The sequence below is a fragment of the Homarus americanus genome, unplaced genomic scaffold, assembly GCF_018991925.1.
Source record: "Homarus americanus isolate GMGI-L3 unplaced genomic scaffold, GMGI_Hamer_2.0 scaffold4896, whole genome shotgun sequence".
NCBI lineage: Eukaryota > Metazoa > Arthropoda > Malacostraca > Decapoda > Nephropidae > Homarus > Homarus americanus.
The window spans coordinates 9,623,257-9,638,021 of NW_024749657.1; the positions used below are offsets into that span (position 1 = coordinate 9,623,257).

The following is a 14,765-nucleotide window of genomic DNA, read 5'->3' on the forward strand; positions in this document are numbered from 1 at the left end:
CAAGTGGTTTCTGCTGATGTCCTTACAGGAGCAGGAAAAGTGGAGGACATCAAAAAGTGGTGGGACCTGGTAACATCGCTAGGCCCACAAATAGGGTACCACCCAAACGCCAGCAAGTCCTTCCTCATTGTGAAGCCAGAACATTATGAACGGGCAATGGAGGTGTTCGGTGGAAGTGAGGTCAAAATAACAAAGGATGGCCAAAGACATCTAGGCGCGGTAATTGGCACGACTGACTTCAAGACCGAGTACGTAACCGGAAAGGTGAATGAGTGGGTTAGGGAAATCCAAGCTCTATCTGAGAATGCTAACACAGAGCCACATGTGGCTTTTGCGGCATTCACTCATGGAGTCAAGCATCGCTGGAACTACCTGATGCGCACTACCCCAGATATTGGTCCCCTCCTCCACGCTCTGGAAGATGCTATCAGCGTCAATTTCATTCCCAAATTAGTGAAAAACTCTCACTTAACACCAGATGAAAGATCACTCCTTGCACTACCACCGAGACTGGGAGGTATGGGATTGACCAATCCGCTGCCACCGAACATCAAAACTCAGTTAAGCTCACGGCAGCCCTTACGGACCACATAATAGCTCCGCACACAACAGGGGAGGTGGATACCAGCGAAGTAAACAAGATTCGAAGGTCCATTACGACAGAACGACAGCACATGCAATGGGATAAGTTGCAGCAACTGTTGTTGCAAGTACCAGAGAATTTGAAAAAAAAAGTAGCTGGAGCCCAGGAGGTGGGCGCCTCGAACTGGTTAACTACGTTATTGATAAGGGCAAATGGTTTCTGTCTCAATAAACAAGAATTTACAGATGCCAATGCTCTAAGGTACGGTAGGCCAGTGGAAGGTTTGCCCTCCCAATGCGTGTGTGGCTCTTCCTATGACGCCGATCACGCCATGGTGTGCAAGAAAGGGGGCTTCATATGCATGAGGCATGACGAAGTAAGGGATCTCACAGCAAATATGTTCAAGGAAATCTGCCGTGATGTCAGGGTAGAACCGACCCTCCTTCCATTGGACGGCGAGATCTTCCAACATAGAACTTCAAACACATCCAACGAAGCCCGTGTTGACGCCAGTGCTTGAGGATTCTGGACGCGGGGACAGCGAGCCTTCTTCGACATCAGGATCTTTGATCCCATGGCCGCATGTCAACGTAACTTAGCTCTCGATGCTGCACACAGGAGGAACGAGAACGACAAGATAAGGGCATACGGGGAGATAATTCAGAACGTTGATCAAGGCAGCTTCACTCCTCTAGTGTTCACAACCTCTGGTGGGATGGGACCAAGTGCAAGATGTTTCTATGCCAGACTTGCAGAGGTGATCTCCGAACAGAAGCAGCATGCCAGAAGTTATGTTACAGCCTGGATGAGATGTCAACTGTCCTTCTCTCTCCTTCGGTCGGCTTTGCTCTGCCTCAGGGGAACGAGAGCTTCGGCTCCAAAGCCAACAACAGCTGCAGATATTGACAATGAGGCTACAGTCACTGAATGCCGCATAGATCTGCGGCTCAACTAATTCAACATAGCTAGGATAGCTACTTATGTATTAGGATATTTAATATTAAGGTAATAAAATGGTTGCGAAGGTGTGGCTATTGGGGGAGGCTGGAAGCCACGTTTAAAAAAAAAAGTGACCTGTATAGCAGTAAGTGACCCGTATAGCAGTAAGTGACCTGTATAGCAGTAAGTGACCTGTATATCAGTAAGTGAGGTGTAGAGCAGTAAGTGACCTGTATAGCATTAATTGACCTGTATAGCAGTAAGTGACCTGGATAGCTCTTAGTGACCTGTAGAGTAGGAAGTGAGCTGTACCTGTATAGCAGCATTAAGTGAGGTGTATAGCAGCAGTAAGTGAGGTGTATAGCAGTAACTGACCTGTATAGCGACAGCCGTACAGCTCGACTCTCATACAGACAGTCCTCGGGTGGTCGCTGTAGGGGACAAACCTGACCCTGGCCGCTATGATGGGCGGACTTAACTGTGAGGTCTGGGCCAAGTAGGTGTTGCTGTTGCCCGCTAATAACTGTGGGAGAGAAGTGAGAGGTGAGAGAGAGAGAGAGAGAGAGAGAGAGAGAGAGAGAGAGAGAGAGAGACACTTCTAATTAATCTTGACCAGAATAGAAGATGGTCAGAGATGACCTGATGTCATCTGTTGTGAATAAGTTGTGATCCATTACTACAGCACTACTGTACGTGGTCAAGGTCGCTATTAACAAGCAACAACTCCAATAGATCAAAACTTTAGTGATTATTTGTCCAGTGGTCCATGCCGGGCCACCAGTGGTCCACAACTCACCTCCTCACCACGACCATCACTATAAGTGGTCCAGTGGTCCATGCCGGGCCGCCACATCTGAATCTTGTAATGCTTGGCGAACTCTTTACCCTGACCGTTGCCGAACCTTCCCTGGACCTCCACCTTGGTGACCACGTGGAGGCCGCCGAGGTTGACCTCCAGGAACTGTGTGCCCTCACGGTAGACCATCTCCCTGGGGCACCAGGCGCCTCCTCCCAGCTCCAGCCGCGCCCTGACAAACACCACCATTAATACTTGTACATTGTATGTTATTATACCTGCTGTTATTATACCTGCTGTTATTATACCTGTTGTTATTATACCTGCTGTTATTATACCTGCTGTTATTATACCTGCTGTTATTATACCTGCTCATATTATACCTGCTGTTATTATACCTGCTGTTATTATACCTGTTGTTATTATACCTGCTGTTATTATACCTGCTGTTATTATACCTGCTGTTATTATACCTGTTGTTATTATACCTGCTGTTATTATACCTGCTGTTATTATACCTGCTGTTATTATACCTGCTCATATTATACCTGCTGTTATTATACCTGTTGTTATTATACCTGTTGTTATTATACCTGCTGTTATTATACCTGCTGTTATTATACCTGTTGTTATTATACCTGCTGTTATTATATATAACATTTATTATATACTACTTCATTTATTATACTTGCTGTTATTATACCTGCTGTTATTATACCTGCTGTTATTATACCTGTTGTTATTATACCTGTTGTTATTATACCTGCTGTTATTATACCTGCTGTTATTATACCTGCTGTTATTATACCTGTTGTTATTATACCTGCCGTTATTATACCTGCTGTTATTATACCTGCTGTTATTATACCTGCTGTTATTATACCTGCTGTTATTATACCTGCTGTTATTATACCTGTTGTTATTATACTTGCCGTTATTATACCTGCTGTTACTGTATTGTATACCTGCTGTTATTATACACCTATACACTATACACCTGCTGTAATTACACCAGTATATGTTGTATATCTGTTAAAATGATAATAAATAACGAATGTTCATGTTATGTCACATATGCCCTTACTGCTTGTTATTTTAGACGGGAGTTAACAGTTCTTGTACACTTTAACACTGTTACTAAGCTGTGGATTACAGTACGGTGGCAGGAACATTAAGCGTAGTTCTACCCTTGATTAAGCTGAACGGTGATAGGCAAACCATGCGTGTACCTAGACTTTAATTGGTTCAATATTCCGATTCTTTGACGCTGATAGGTCACTGACACGGGTACCTTGAGGCCTATTGGTCCAACACAGTACAGGTGACTACCAACAATATACTGTATCTGTACTTACCTCCATTAGATAAGTCATAAAAAATAACTAATATCAACGTTGTTGACAGTGTTGTTCTCCTCACCTCCCATACCAACATAAAGCAATACAGGAAACTCGTATATGTATATATATATATATATATATATATATATATATATATATATATATATATATATATATATATATATATATATATATATATATATATATATATATAACTCTGTAACGTTATTGACAGTGTTAGAGTGCCTCACCTTCCATAGATGGCGTTAACGGCGGCGTCGAAATAGGAGGAGGCGGAGATGTGCTCGTCAGGGATGGCACCAGATTCCATACCCAGGGCGGCATCACAATGACCTGAAGGACGCCACGAGGGAGGTCAAAGGTGAAAGTTAAAACAGACATCCTTGATTTTGCCTAAAGTAGAATTAATACAAGTTCACGGGCAGTATTAAAGAAACTTTCATTCACCGGAAGAGTGCTAATTTTCACGCTAATAATTGCAGTACCACTATATGGCAAAAGGGGCCCTTGCGTTCAGAGAGAGAGAGAGAGAGACTTAAAACCCTGTTGAACTTGAGATAAAAAGACCTGGCGAATACTTAACATTGCAGCTGGTAGAGACAGTTACAGTGACAGCTGGTAGATACAGTTACAGTGACAGCTGGTAGAGACAGTTACAGTGACAGCTGGTAGAGACAGTTACAGTGACAGCTGGTAGAGGCAGTTACAGTGACAGCTGGTAGAGGCAGTTACAGTGACAGCTGGTAGAGGCAGTTACAGTGACAGCTGGTAGAGACAGTTACAATGACAGCTGATAGAGGCAGTTACAGTGACAGCTGGTAAAGGTAGTTACAGTGACAGCTGGTAGAGGCAGTTACAGTGACAGCTGGTAGAGGTAGTTACAGTGACAGCTGGTAGAGGTAGTTACAGTGACAGCTGATAGAGGTAGTTACAGTGACAGCTGGTAGAGGTAGTTACAGTGACAGCTGGTAGAGGCAGTTACAGTGACAGCTGGTAGAGGCAGTTACAGTGACAGCTGGTAGAGGCAGTTACAGTGACAGCTGGTAGAGGCAGTTACAGTGACAGCTGGTAGAGGCAGTTACAGTGTGTCTTTACTGCTTCTGACGGCTTGGTAGAGACTGGTTATTAAATCTTTCTGTATTATGTGAACCTGGAGGACGGAGGAACCACCTAAGGGAGGAGCTACCTGTAGGAAGAACCCCCTGACAGAGGAACCACCTAAGGGAGGAACCACCTAAGGGAGGAGCTACTGTAGGAGGAACTGACAGGAACCACCTGACGGAGGAACCACCTGATGGAGGAACCACCTAAGGGAGGAGCTACCTGTAGGAGGAACCCCCTGACAGAGGAACCACCTGACGGAGGAACCACCTGATGGAGGAACCACCTAAGGGAGGAGCTACCTGTAGGAGGAACCCCCTGACAGAGGAACCACCTTAGGGAGGAACCACCTAAGGGAGGAGCTACCTATAGGGGGAACCCCCTGACAGAGGAACCACCTGACGGAGGAACCACCTAAGGGAGAAGTCACCTAAGGGAGGAACCACCAGATGGAAGAACTACCTGATGGAAGAACTACCTGATGGAGGAACTACCTGACGGAGGAACTACCTGTAGGAGTAACTACCTGTAGGAGGAACTACCTGACGGAGGGACTACCTGTAGGAGGAACTACCTGACGGAGGAACAATCTGACGGAGGAACTACCTGACGGAGGAACTACTACCTGTAGGAGGAACTACCTAATGGAGGGACTACCTGCAGGAGGAACTACCTGATGGAGGGACTACCTGTAGGAGGAATTACCTGATGGAGGGACTACCTGTAGGAGGAACTACCTGACGGAGGAACTACCTGTAGGAGGAACTATCTGACGGAGAAACTACCTGACGGAGGGACTACCTGTAGGAGGAACTACCTGATGGAGGGACTACCTGTAGGAGGAACTACCTGAGTTGTAATCGCTAGACTAAGGTTAGAATATAAGTACCTCTGGCAGTATGTTCCTCAAGCAGATGTAAACAAGACTAAATGTAAAGTGTGTGACCAGACATATAGCCACACACTTGAACACTACGTCTTAGACTGTGTTAAAACAGAACCTTATAGAGACAGATCCAAGCACACTGTGTATACAATGGCACAGCACTTTATCTCTGATGACAAGATAGCTGATATACTAAGGCTGTATCCACACTTGGCATCTGGTACCTAACCAAACTTCTATGTACCGACTTAAACAAACAATGTACTGGAAATACTCTGTAACATTCATTGCCATAATATCCTGATCACTGGGGTCCGATAAACACCCTTTGTGGCCTCTACTCTGTAATCCTTTTACCGCTACAGCTCACAGGATGTGTGCACAATAAACTAGCTGCTGTCATTCGCAAAATTTAAAATTTAATTCACCGGATTAAGGAATCGAGAGATTTCCTTAATTAATGAGAGAGAAAGTCCTCAAAATAAGAAAAACTGAACACCAAAAAAAACCCCAAATGTATCAAGTATAGCCACACACTTAATCTCCTCCCTGTCATCAAGACACTCCATCACTTAGAAACACTTAAGGTACAACAAAACCGAGTAATTAGCGACCCGCCGCCTCCCCCTCCCGCTATCAGAGCCCCTTTAGGAGAGTTTGCCCTGAGGCTCCCGCTGACAGAAAACGGGATTGAGCTTTACAGATGGGCCACCCGGGAAGGAGATTATAATGTTGAAATATATACCACGAACAGGTTCTTGACACTCTAGAAAGATTAGGTAGATAGATCAGTGGTTCCCTTATAAACGTCTTAACACACACACAGGTCCCTTAACAGCTTGTTCTTAAACTGTGTTCACCTTTGTCCTGTCTTCCCTCCCTCCCTCTCCCTCCCCCCCTCATCTCTCCCTCTCTTCATCCCCGCTCTCCCTTTCTTCCCCCCCCTACTCCCCTCCCCCCCTCCTTTCCTTCCTAATAGCACCCTTCTCTCTTCCCCTCTCTCTCTTCCTTCTTCCCCACCATCCCTCACCTCCCGCAAACGCGGCCCCGCCAAGTTCAAGATAGGTAACAACAATATTGACTATGTTTCTTCTTTTAAATATCTTGGTGTTTCCGTCCCTTGTACTTTACCTGCCATACAACAGCTAACCCGCCAATGTACTGACAGACTGAGACCTCTTAGAAGTGTAGCGGGGTACAGCCCACATTATGGTGCTAATATTAGAATTGTTAAAACAATGAACACTCGCACCAAAAAGTCTCGGTGCAGGGTGAGATCGACGAGTTTCGAAGCGATACGTATATACTGTGATATGTCGGGAAGGTTGGTAAGTGTATCCTCATAACCCCCCTCCACTAGGTGTTGTCATATGGCTGACAATCAGGGCTGCCAACATACGGCTGGAACAACTCGCCTTTACCAATACCTATCGTCAATGGTATCAAATTGTTCACACTACAGTATACACCTGTATACACGGGAAAGGCGTTGACAAGCTCGAGAAAATGCAAAATAAAGCTCTCAGAATTATCCTAGAATGTCCCATGAGCACTAAAGTACTTAATATGAGGAAAGAACTAGGTATACCCAGTGTTAAAGACAGAATAATTGAAGTCAACCTCATGATAGCCCTGAGGCTTCTGCGTGGTGATCCATAACTTTGTTTCCTATAAATTGCTAGAATGTATGAACCATGGGACTGCTGAGTCTAAATTGATCCAAACTACGGTTACACATATGAAGATGTTTGGACTAGACCACCTGTACAAAGTTGAGACACAACATTTCTTCCTGCCACCCTGGCGGACAGTTCCCTTCGATATCACAATACCGACGTATCCGCCTAAAAGATTAATTATACAAAGTATTTATCTACAACACACTGCCAAAGTGAGAGCTCTTGAACACATACACACCCTACAGACTGATGATAATATCACACAGACCATCTACACTGATGGATCTCTTAACACCGCCTGTGGGAGGGCTGGAAGTGCTATTGTTGCGACTCAACATGACGGTAATATAATTGGGAAAGGAGTTAGAATTAACAACTGGGCATTCATTCTACAAACTGAATTAGTTGCCATACTCACAGCTATTAAATTCATTGAAACCACTGTCACTGACAGTCTCATCATCACTGACTCTCTATCCTCACTACTTGCCCTTGACACCCTCGACTCAGGTTGTCACGCTCTTGTCTGAAGCCAGACACAAATATGCGTACCTTGTTGACCGGAGTGTCAGGGTCAAACTGTTGTGGATCCCCTCTCACATAGGCCTCAAAGAACATGACAGAGTTGATGCCCTCGCCAAACTCGCGTCAAACAAAGACAGCGTTGAATACAATTTGGGTCTGTCAAAAAGAACCCTTAAAACTGTAATTAGGAAAGAACTTATTGATGAGTTTGACGCAAGTAGACAAGTGCAAACAGGCACTAGTCGATCCATAGTTTACCATGATGAGATGTATCAAGTGAAACATGTATATGGAGCAAGTAACAAGATCACTAGATTACAAGATGTTGTAACCGCTAGATTAAGGTTAGGATATAAGTACCTTTGGCAGTATGTTCCTCAAGCAGATGTAAACAAGACTATATGTAAAGTGTGTGGCCAGACATATAGCCACACACTTGAACACAACGTCCTCGGCTGTGTGAAGATAGAACCTTTTAGGGACAGGTCCAAGCACACTGTGTGTGAAATGGCACAACACTTCATCTCTAATGGCAAGATAGCCGACATATTAAGATTGTATCCACTTTTTTGCACTTAGTAACTATATCAGTTCTCGTGTACAGAACCAAATACACAATGTACTTGAATACTTCTCACGTAAATGTGAATAACAAAGTGTGCGGCCAGACATACTGCCTCACACGCCTGTACTCACGCATTTGTGAATAAGTTACCCTTTATGTATAGAACTAAACAAATAATGTAATTAAAATACTGTGTAACTTTCAGTGCCATAATATCCTGACAACGGGGGTTAATTATTATAACCCGTTGTAAACTGTACTCTGTAATCCTTTTGCGCTACCGCTCACAGGATGAGTGTGGGGTGCACAATAAAGTAGCCACTGTAAGCGGCAAAATCAAAATCAATCCCACCCCTGTCTCCTTCCCCCTCACCTCAGTGTTGTCTTCTACTGGCCAGGGAGTTTATTTAGATCTTCATCTCACTGCTGGTGACGACCTTTCCTTAACCAGTCCCTCCCTCCCACACCGGAACACTCAGCATGTAAACTTTGTGATAAACCTTTAAACATACACTTGGAATGTAACACTCGAGGCTTATTGTATCATGAACTATGTAATTAATATATGGAGTCAGGAGTGCTTGAGGACATTCTTGCTGTCTATCCTAAACTTACTTGTCCACACTGATTGGTCCTCTAATAGAATATACACTAATGAATATGAACTATACTATCAACTAATTTGTGTATGAACCTCTGTCCTGTGTGGCAGTGAACAGTGATAGCACCCTCCTGTATATTGCTGCTGTTGTTGTTGTTGTTATTGTCCTTGTTGTTTTTTTTATTGTTATTTTTATTATTGTTATCGTTGTTGTTTTTGTTATTGTTATTGGTGTTGTTTTGTTTTTGTTGTTGTTGTTACTGTTGTTTTTGTTGTTGTTATTGTTGTTGTTACTGTTGTTGTTTTTGGAGGTCCTTCTGTTTATTGTTTTCTGGCAGCTGCTCCCAGATTATTTCACCTGCTGATAAAAACAACTGACTGCTACCTGGTGCCTTATGTTAGGTTAGGTTAAGCAATGTTATGTTAAGTTAGGTTAGGTCAGATCAGGTTAGCTGAAGGTAGGTTAAGTTAGTGTTAAAGTGTTTAATCATCAGGGAAAATAATCTAGGGTGCTTAATCTTCAGGTGATTCATAAAAAAACCCAGCGAGGTAACTCACCAGTGTGGAGGGAAGAGATTGGGGTGACCGACAGGCAGCAGAAGAGCAGCAGCAGTTGTAGTAACGGTGGCCTTGGTGGAGGCTCCATGCTGGTGGGTGGTCGTCTCACACCAACCACAACATTGGGTCTCTCAAGTCCTGCTCCAGAAGGCAGGAATCCTAGACTGTATAGTCCCCGAGTCTTTCACAGTCAACTATCTTTTCTGAGACAGTTTTACACTCCTTGACTATCTTATATATACATCACATCAAAGTATCGTTACGTAGGAGTCATATTTTCACAAACTTTCTCTCCACTTTCTGAAAAATGTCGCCAGACTTTTGTATACAGTTACTAATGAGAATATTCAATGGTGTTCCTCGAGGTCTGCCAGGGAGTTCTTGTTCCGTTGTTGTTGTTGATCTGAGAGGTTCACGTTCTTACTGCAGCATTTTGGTGACGAGGTGGTGACGTGGTGGTAACGAGATGGCGAAGCGGCGGTAACAAGGTGGTGACGAGGCGACGTGTTGGTGCTCAGAGAGAGTCCTGGTGATACTCTTCCTTATCTGTAATAATGAGAAAAAAGTTTAATGTCAGTGGGATAATAATAATAACAATAATAATAATAAAAATATTAGTAATATTATAAGTAGTAGTAGTATTGTTACTATTTGATACTATTCTGCGTTGTTACAAAAAAAATGTGCAATATCTTCGCGTGGTATCCTTAAAACAAATGAGATACTGTACTACGAGACATAGACTGCTGCAGCCATAAACACGATAAAACATACAGCCTCCAGAGAAGATTAAAAACTCTTACTTAAGAATTAAATCGTTCCCTGAGATGACACCAGGTCTACACATAACACTTTATCCCTTTTAACGTTCGTACTGTAAACAGACCTTCTATATGTTTGTTGAAATCAACTTGTCAAGGAGTGTTAATAAGTCTTGTTTCGCGTCTCATATTTAGTTACCAAACCTGTTTTTGTGAAGAGACACTCGAGTCAAACAAGTGAATGTCGCTACGAAAACACAAATAAACATTACGGAACCTATGAGCGAGTAAACATTGTTAGAGAAAATCAAATGAACTTTTCGGAAAGGATAAACAAGTGTATGTTGTAGATAAAAACATATGAAAACGATTGAAAGTTACAGTGAATATAAATAAATTAATTAAAATATGAACAATCGTAGATGTTGCGCAAAAAGAAAAAAAAGAAACTCGTGAACATCGCGAAATAAAAGAAAACAAGTGCCTGTCGAGGGAGGAAAAAGTTATTGAATGTCTCTCAGGGTATCATGTGAGCTCTACAACCCATCTGGGATCCCGAGTTTTGATGGGAAGTGAGATCGAATCCTCCGCACTATTGATACGGTGTGTTTTTCACGTTGGCTTATTTTCACGAAAGTGTGACTGAGATGACAAAATATTTTTATATTTAAAAATTTGCAATTTATTTTTCCTTCGATGTTTTGGTTAATGTTTTTACCATAACACTGATGTTTATTTAGTTACATATATGTCTAAAATTGTTCGTATGTTTATACTTTTCGTGATGTGCATTTGTTTGTCCTCTGCGATCCATGACTTTATAGTTTCCGTAATGTTTATTTTAATTCTTGATGAAATTTACTCCTTTATTGTGATATTTACAAAGATAAACTGGAAGAATAATACGAGTAACACATTAAACCAGGAACAACAACAACAACAACAACAGCAGGGAGTAAAGACGTCCAGAATAACAGCATAGGCGCCTTATAGCAGCAGCACCTTCACCTCAGTTACATCGTCACAGCGCAGGTGATAACAGCAACAACAGTGACACCCTCAAGTCCAGAACAGCAGGTAGACAGCATCAATAACCTTCAGTAACACAACACAGGAACAGCCTTACCGTGACGTAACCAAACAAATGAATCGTAACAAGAGGAGCAGAACCCATATAAAATTCATCTTTTAATCTTGAACCGTTGAAGATTATTGAGTATATTAACCTGTACAACACAGTTAAAAGGTTTACTTGTTAACACGTCGTAATATAATGTAACAATATCAGTTCCTGTGTGGTGACAGTATTAAGGTGGTTATCGACCTGTGTGGTGACAGTATTAAGGTGGTTATCGACCTGTGTGGTGACAGTATTAAGGTGGTTATCGACCTGTGTGGTGACAGTATTAAGGTGGTTATCGACCTGTGTGGTGAGAGTATTAAGGTGGTTATCGACCTGTGTGGTGAGAGTATTAAGGTGGTTATCGACCTGTGTGGTGAGAGTATTAAGAGTGGTTATCGACAGTATTAATTGGTTATCGACCTGTGTGGTGACAGTATTAAGGTTATCGACCTGTGTATCAGCAGTATTAAGGTGGTTATCGACCTGTGTGGTGAGTATTAAGGTGGTTATCGACGTGTGTGGTGAGTGACGGTATTAAGGTGGTTATCGACCTGTGTGGTGATACAGTATTAAGGTGGTTATCGACCTGTGGTGACGAGTATGGTGACAGTATTAAGGTGGTTATCGACCTGGTGTGGTGAGAGTATTAAGGTGGTTATCGACCTGTGTGGTGACAGCACCTTAGAGAATTGGTGGTATCGACCTGTGTGGTGACAGTATTAAGGTGGTTATCGACCTGTGTGGTGAGTATTAATAGTGGTTATCGACCTGTGTGGTAGAGGGCTAAGGTGGTTATCGACCTGTGGTGACAGCATTAGTTATCGACCTGCAGTATTAAAGGTGGTTATCGACCTGTGTGGTGACAGTATTAAGGTGGTTATCGGCCCGTGGTGATAAGGTGGTTATCGACCTGTGGTGACAGTTAAGGTGGTTATCGACCTGTGTGGTGAGAGTATTAAAATTGGTTATCGACCTGTGTGGTGACAGTATGGGTGGTTATCGACCTGTGTGGGAGCATTAAGGTGGTTATCGACCTGTGTGGTGACAGTATTAAGGTGGTTATCGACCTGTGTGGTGAGAGTATTAAGGTGGTTATCGACCTGTGTGGTGACAGTATTAAAGGTGGTTATCGACCTGTGTGGTGAGAGTATTAAGGTGGTTATCGACCTGGTGACAGTAAGGTGGTTATCGACCTGTAACTGGTGAGGTATTAAGGTGGTTATCGACCTGTGTGGTGAGAGTATTAAGGTGGTTATCGACCTGTGTGGTGACAGCATTAAGGTGGTTATCGACCTGTGTGGTGAGAGTATTAAGGTGGTTATCGACCTGTGTGGTGACAGCATTAAGGTGGTTATCGACCTGTGTGGTGAGAGTATTAAGGTGGTTATCGACCTGTGTGGTGAGAGTATTAAGGTGGTTATCGACCTGTGTGGTGACAGCATTAAGGTGGTTATCGACCTGTGTGGTGAGAGTATTAAGGTGGTTATCGACCTGTGGTGAGTGGGTGGTTATCGACCTGTGTGGTGACAGTATTAAGGTGGTTATCGACCTGTGTGGTGAGAGTATTAAGGTGGTTATCGACCTGTGTGGTGAGAGTATTAAGGTGGTTATCGACCTGTGTGGTGACAGCATTAAGGTGGTTATCGACCTGTGTGGTGACAGCATTAAGGTGGTTATCCCTTTTATACAACAATAATATAAACCTCTGACACGCTGACAGAGTGTGTAGGAAGCATAACAACAAGAGGGACTGTGTCAGCACCACCATCACCACAGGCAATTACATGCTTAACAGTGTCAGTAGAATCAGCAGTAACGTCAGCAGCACCACAACCACCACCATCACCACAGGTAATTACATGCTTAACAGTGTCAGTAGAATCAGCAGTAACGTCAGCAGCACCACAACCACCACCATCACCACAGGTAATTACATACTTAACAGTGTCAGTAGAATCAGCACCAACGTCAGCAGTACCATAACCACCACCATCACCACAGGCAATTACATGCTTAACAGTGTCAGTAGAATCAGCACCAACGTCAGCAGCACCACAACCACCACCATCACCACAGGTAGTAACAAGCTTAAGTGTCAGCACTAACGTCAGCTCCGCCAGCACCAGGTTGGTTATATCAAGACAACGAGTTTGTCACAACATAACTACAGCGACCGTGAGAACCTTGTAGGCTGGGTCAGTCCTCACGTCTTGGGGAAACACGAGACTCCTACCGCTCCCCTCCCCGCCCTGGGGTGCCCATCCCTTGTGGCCAGGACACCCCGGGGAGGTGCTGCAGGAGGTAGGGGGACGCAAGGGGACTGTGGGGGACGCTCCACCTCATCTACTGCACACACACCTCCTACACTCTACTCCACATTGTAATAAGGCACCACACGTCGTCAAAACTAAACTCCGGTAATCTCCACAAAGGGTCGTACGTTGTTCCCTCTTGTGTCAGCTTCTGTAATGTAGTAGTGAGTCGCTCGCCAGTATTTCCTCTCCACTGACAACCAGCACAATTCTCCCTTAGATGGGGGCTGCCTCTTGTTACTCTCAAGTCATGGTAGTTATTGCCGTATTTACAAGTTATTTCAGCGCTGTTACAGTGATACACTCTTACACTGTATTTCATTATGTAGGTATTGTAATTTATATATATAGATGCATACAGTTCCTTTGTCAGTATGTATTGCATATTTGCTGGTGTCATTACATATACAAGTTATACATTTTTATACATGGTAATAATGTAGATATATACGTAGATATACAGGTACCGGTACAGTATAGGAACACCACAGGTACAGACAAAGGTACACATACAGATGCAGGTACAGGTATATAGGCGTACAGGTACATGACAGTTACAGGTACAGTTACAAGTATAGGTACAGTTACAGGACAGATACAGTTGCAGGGGACAGGGTGAGAGTAGGCACAGGCACAGGGCAGGTGAGAGGCAGTTATAGGCAGGATATAATTCAGGGCAGGTATGTACAGGTATAGTGGCACAGGTGTATAGGCAGTTATAAGTACAGGACAGGTTCAGGGGTATGGTAAGTACAAAGGGGAGCAGGTACAGGCACAGGCAGGTATACAGGGCAGTGAGGGCACAGGACAGGTTCAGGGCAGTGTACAGGGGTATAGGCACAGGCACAGGCAGAGTAGGGGCAGGCACAGGGGCAGTTATAGGTAAGCAGGACAGGTTCAGGGCAGGCATGGCTGCACAGGCACAGGGGCAGGCATGCAGGCAGCAGGTACAGGATACAGGTCTCAGGGCAGGTA

At 43.7% G+C, this 14,765-nt stretch overlaps 1 protein-coding gene across 1 annotated transcript in view; it reads right to left on the reverse strand.

The window, feature by feature from the left end:
* Positions 1-14,765, reverse strand: part of LOC121853509 (discoidin domain-containing receptor 2-like) — an 85,735-nt gene that overhangs the window by 25,509 nt on the left and 45,461 nt on the right. The window contains 4 exon segments of the mRNA XM_042347661.1: positions 1,898-2,045; positions 2,319-2,550; positions 3,910-4,012; positions 9,595-10,140. Coding sequence (XP_042203595.1) covers positions 1,898-2,045; positions 2,319-2,550; positions 3,910-4,012; positions 9,595-9,682 — 571 coding nt within the window. The 5' untranslated portion in view covers positions 9,683-10,140.